Below are 5,163 nucleotides of genomic sequence, written 5' to 3'. Positions count from 1 at the left end.
GTAGGAGCAACTTACCAACTACATTTCAATTGAAATCTCAGAACTCCACAGTTAGAAGCTTCTTCTAATCCTGTGGTTAATTTCCTAACTCCATTGGCTCTGTGTGTGTGTGTGTGTGTGTGTGTGTGTGTGTGTATGTATGTGTGTGCTGGGATAACGTTTCTCATACAGTCCTGTACTCACAATATTCACACGTGGACAGCAGGACAGGTTTAAAGTATCAGGAGACAGCTAAACATCAGGTTCCTAATTTGTGGGAATAGCTAGACAGTATTATATATTTCTTGCTGTAACCAGAATATTCTATTTGATATACATCTATCTATCTATCTATCTATCTATCTATCTATCTATCTATCTATATCTTTTCTCTCTTTTTTCTTCCCCTCCCAGTGGCAAAAACAGGATGTTTGAAGTCATCGGTGAGACTCTGGAGAATGATTTCCCAAGCTGGATGGCGAAGATTTTGCGGCAGCTCTCTAACCCTGGCCTGGTCATTGCAGTCGTTCTGGTGATGGCGTACGTGCCTCTCCTTCTCATGGAAGGAGCCCTCGTAATTTGCTTCTTGGCTCCTTTGAGGTTCCAGCCTTTCAGCTCTCTCCCTCCCACCCCTCCACCCCCACCCCGGGTTGTGCTGTAACCTAACCAAATACAGCTCTGATTACATGGTGGCGAGAGCTGCAATTCATGAGCCATATTCTGATCCTATTGGATGGAATTCACAGCCATCTGCATCTGTCTTGCTTTTCCAGGATTATAAGATTTGTTCCCAAGTAACCAAAATAATTATCAGTAAACAGCTAAAGCAAGGGGAACATAAATGCCAGCTCTAATCAGCACACTGAGCTCTGCTCCACATCTCGGCCCCCACCTCTTGCTCCATGAAGCAGATGGCTGTGAACATAGAGGAATAATGAGTCTCTACAGTAATGCTCCTGTGGATGCCTTGTAGGCTACACTTTAAGGTTAAATGCTTATAGGTGCATCCACTTGGTGGCCTGTGGACAGGACAGCTCTGGATTGCCTTGGGCTGCATTGAGTGGAAAGGAATTGTCGTGGGCCTAATATAAAATTCAGAACTGTCAATGTCTACCAAAGTGCCTGTAGCTTGGACACACCTGAAAGGGCTCTTAGGAATTATGCTGTCCTTATTTTTAGAAGGCTGCCACTGTGTTACGTCCTAGGAAAATCAGAGTGCTGGAGGGCCTTGGAAAGATACTTTTAGTCTTTAGATACTTTTAGTCATCAGAAATGTTTTCCAAGAGAAAAGTTGGTCGGTTCTTTCATTCCCATATAACTTCCACTGAGTTTTGATTCTTAACCACAGAAGATAAATTCATATTCTAAGTAGAAAGGCATGCTTTCTATGAAGCAGCCAAGCAGACTTTCTTGATCCCCTGTCCCCTAGGCTCTCCAAATAGGAAATCTGTCAGCTGTGGAAGGCAGATAATAAGCCACCTGCAGGGACCAGTTAGGACCAAAGTGATGCCAAAGGCTAGACTTGTTTCAATAAACATAAGATGAGGAAGTCTGAGGAAGGAAATAGCACTGGTGTGAAATACACAAGCTGGGATTCAGAACTAGATGTTGTCTTTATTGACCCAGGCACTGTCATGATTCTAAGTCACAGAGTGGTGAGGGCAGGAGATGTATTCTTCAATTTTATAAATGAGAAACAACTTAGAAGTATGATCTTCTCTAAGACAGAAAGGTTGTAACCCAGTAATAGCAGGACTGAAAGCAAATCACTTGCCAGGAAATCCAGAGCTCACTGCTGTACAATGTGAAACCCTCTGTGAAGGAGGGAGTAGCCCACGGGCTGACTGCACAGCGCGGCAGATTACTATTATGCATTACTGGGCCTTGCTCATGGGGTAGCATAAGAATCCAACAGTAAATCTTTGGCACGGGTGTGTTAGAAAATAGCCCACTGGACACAGCTCGTTTCACCAGATGGCTCTTCAGGAGATTTTCTTCTCCACGTTTTTCCTTATCCAGTGGCTTCAGAAAGCATACTGATCACTATCCTGTGGGCTTCGATAGGCAACCCAGAAACTATCCTACAGGAGATCATAATTAAAACACACACATGCACACACACAGATACAAACATGGAATTTAAAGGTCTAATTGAAATACAATATCCAAAATCTATTGAGAGAGAGAGATGTGTTTTTAAGAAAGGAGCAAAGTCTTTTGGGTCCACTTGTTTAGTACATTCTACACGGTGTCCAGAATATGGGGAGGGAATGAATGTATTATTGTTGCAGATACTAACCACCCATGGACACCTTTACTACCACAATAACTTCAAGAAGTTGGCTTCGTTAATCATATTACCAACACCACAAGGAAGGTCTGTCCCAAATCAAGTGGCTAATAAGTGGTGTTCAAATTGATGTCTTTCTACCCCTGCTTCTGAGGTCTTCCATTCGTTGGTCCCATGAGTTTGGGATCTGTGGGAGTGTAAGAAGGAGTGGGCCACCTTAGAGAAATAGGTAGGCCCAGGACGTGTTTTTCTTAGGAGCCTGATATAGTAGAGATTGCAGTCCAAGAGTCCAAATGTAAGGTTTTACATAAATGCTTATATAAACATTTGAAACTGTAGAAATCCACTGTGAGTTCATTAGCCACACAAAACAGTCTGGGAAATGAATCGAATCTGGAGGACATAGTTTGATAACACACAATCTGGATCCCCCAGAGGAGAGCTGGCAGCATGTAAGGGCCAAACAGACATTCAGAAAGATTGATTTTAGCTCTGAGGTTTTGACATAAAATTCAAATTTCAGTTTATTACTGATTTGAATTTTTTCAAATCCTCAGGTCTCATCTTCCACTTTATGAAGCCTGTACATACACTTGGCTTGGCTTTTTATTGCCTTTAATTAGAGAATGTTACAAGCAGTTGAATTTCCCCAGGGGACCATATTAAACCTGTGTGGATAGGTTTAGGGTATCTGAGTAGAATTCGGGTCGGTGCTCTGTAGGCAGTGCCATTCCGTTGGAGACGAGGATGATCCCTGAGAAAAACTTACTGAGGGTGCTTCCTGGGGCACAAAGTGAGTGATGGATGAACAGAGCATTTCAGAGGTGGAAATGACTCTGGGAGATCTTTGATTTCAGCCTTCTAAGTCCAGGAATTTTTCCAAGAAAATTCTTATATGTACACAACTGTACACACACATTACTGAACACTTATTTCATGCCAAATATTATCCCCAACACTCTCGTGGGTGTAATTGCAGTAAAACTCTGGTTAACCATATAAGAGATAAACAGACCCAGCTAAGCTATCACGGTAATTGTGTTGCAAGCATGAGACGCCTCATAAGGGACACGATCTGGCCCATTAGCGAGTGGAGGATTTGTGTTCGATATCTGCTTATTTGCAACAAAGAACAGTATCAGTCACATTTTTTACTGAAAGTTTTCTCTCTTTATTCTGCTAATTTTTTTTAATCCTTTGTGTACTTTGCCTTAGCAGAAGAGTAGCAATTATTTTTGTAGAATAATTGGTTTGGATTTTGTTCTTCCTATAAATATAAATGTCACTTAAAATGCAAAATTATACCTTTATAAAACATTTTCTTCTGGAAGAAAGGAGAAATGAGAGCAATAGATTTTATGAAAAGAAGTAAACCTTCTTGGTAATTAACAGTGCCCATGAAGATTGTATTCTTAGTTGTAGAGGCCTAAGGAACCAGAAAGTAATTTTTCATTTGATTCTTCATATTCCTCATCCTTCTGTAGGCTTTCCATCCTCTTGGGTGTCATTGCCATTAATCTAAAATGTTATTTTTAAGGGCCAGCCAGATAGCTCAGTGGACTAAAGAGTCTGCTTAGGCAGAGCATAGAGACTGGGGTTCAATCCCTAGCGTGCAGTGCTAGCCTTGCCCCCAGGGTACCCTGAGATGAGATGGAGATTGAGACTGGGAGTGGTGATGTGCATCTGTCATCCCAGCGCTTGGGAGGCTGAAAACAGGAGAATCAGTATGAGTCCGAACTGTGTAGTGAGACTCTGTAGATGCTGTGCCAAATACATAAAAATAAATAAATAAATAAATAAATAAATAAATAAAATCCTGCTTTTAAATATAATTTAAGCTGATTTGAATACATTTCCAGGAAGGAGCTTATTGAGGAAGTGTGAAGCAGTAACTAGAGCTCTAAGCTGTGGAGAAAAAGCCTTTGGCTCCCCTTTCCAGCTTTATCCTAGTTTTGTATAACTCAGTACAGCTTTTTACCTCTTTAGACTTCAGCTTTGGACTGCAGGAGAAGTATTGAGTAAAATGTATCTTAATGACCACTCTCAGGTTACTATTCCACGATATAGTTAGTGTAAGTGCAAGAAGAATGTTGAGAAACTTCAAAGTGCCATCAATTTTATTATTTTTTGTATTTAGCTTGACCATCTATTATCTCAACGCTACAGCCAAGGGCCAGAAGGCAGCAAATCTGGATCTCAAAAAGAAGATGAAAATGGTAGGATACAATTGATTTTGTAGAACTACGGTCTTGCTCTATGTCAAGTTATGTAAACAACAGAAAATCTAATATTTGTTTTCATTTTTTCCTTGTATAGCAAGCTCTGGAGAATAAAATGCGAAACAAGAAGATGGCAGCGGCACGAGCAGGTTAGAATGATACTTTGGTTTTGCTTTTTTCTTCTAATAGTGTTTTTCTTTTTCTTTCTTTTTTTTCCCTACCAAAATGAGGCATTTGATGGCAAGCCAGATGACTGCCTTAGCAAGTCACTCCAAACTCTAATCGTTCACCTCTTCAACTTTCTTAGGCACCCTCCAGGGGTGCTGTTTGTTGTGCAGTGGGAGAAAGAAAACAGAAAGAAAAATTTAGGAATGTAAATTTAGCAGCAGTGATTTTTAAAAAGGGACCTGGAAAAGTGAAAAATTGACAGAAAATGTTGAGAACAACCCTCTAGTCATATACAAGAAATGGCTACAATAAGGGCTCATTTTGAACCAGTTGATGCATGTGCGGGAGCATGGGAACCCCAGAGGGACGCTCAGAACTCACCGCCATTGCTTGCCAGGTTCCTTTTCTCATCCATGGTCCTAGTTTAAATAAATCTTTCTTTCTTTCTTTCTTTCTTTCTTTCTTTCTTTCTTTCTTTCTTTCTTTCTTTCTTTCTTTCTTTCTTTC

General features: G+C 40.7%; 1 protein-coding gene across 1 annotated transcript in view; it reads left to right on the top strand.

Moving 5' to 3' along the window:
• The window catches only part of Tmc1 (transmembrane channel like 1), a 106,487-nt gene that overhangs the window by 88,837 nt on the left and 12,487 nt on the right, over positions 1-5,163 (top strand). Inside the window, exons 14-16 of the mRNA XM_023721928.1 lie at positions 394-519; positions 4,407-4,485; positions 4,586-4,637. Of these exons, the coding sequence (XP_023577696.1) occupies positions 394-519; positions 4,407-4,485; positions 4,586-4,637 (257 nt within the window). The remainder of the gene's footprint in view (positions 1-393; positions 520-4,406; positions 4,486-4,585; positions 4,638-5,163) is intronic.

The sequence above is a fragment of the Octodon degus genome, unplaced genomic scaffold (assembly GCF_000260255.1).
Source record: "Octodon degus isolate 3935 unplaced genomic scaffold, OctDeg1.0 scaffold00087, whole genome shotgun sequence".
Lineage (NCBI taxonomy): Eukaryota > Metazoa > Chordata > Mammalia > Rodentia > Octodontidae > Octodon > Octodon degus.
The sequence above is the reverse complement of the archived record's forward strand: the minus strand, read 5'-3'. Positions and strand labels throughout refer to the sequence as shown.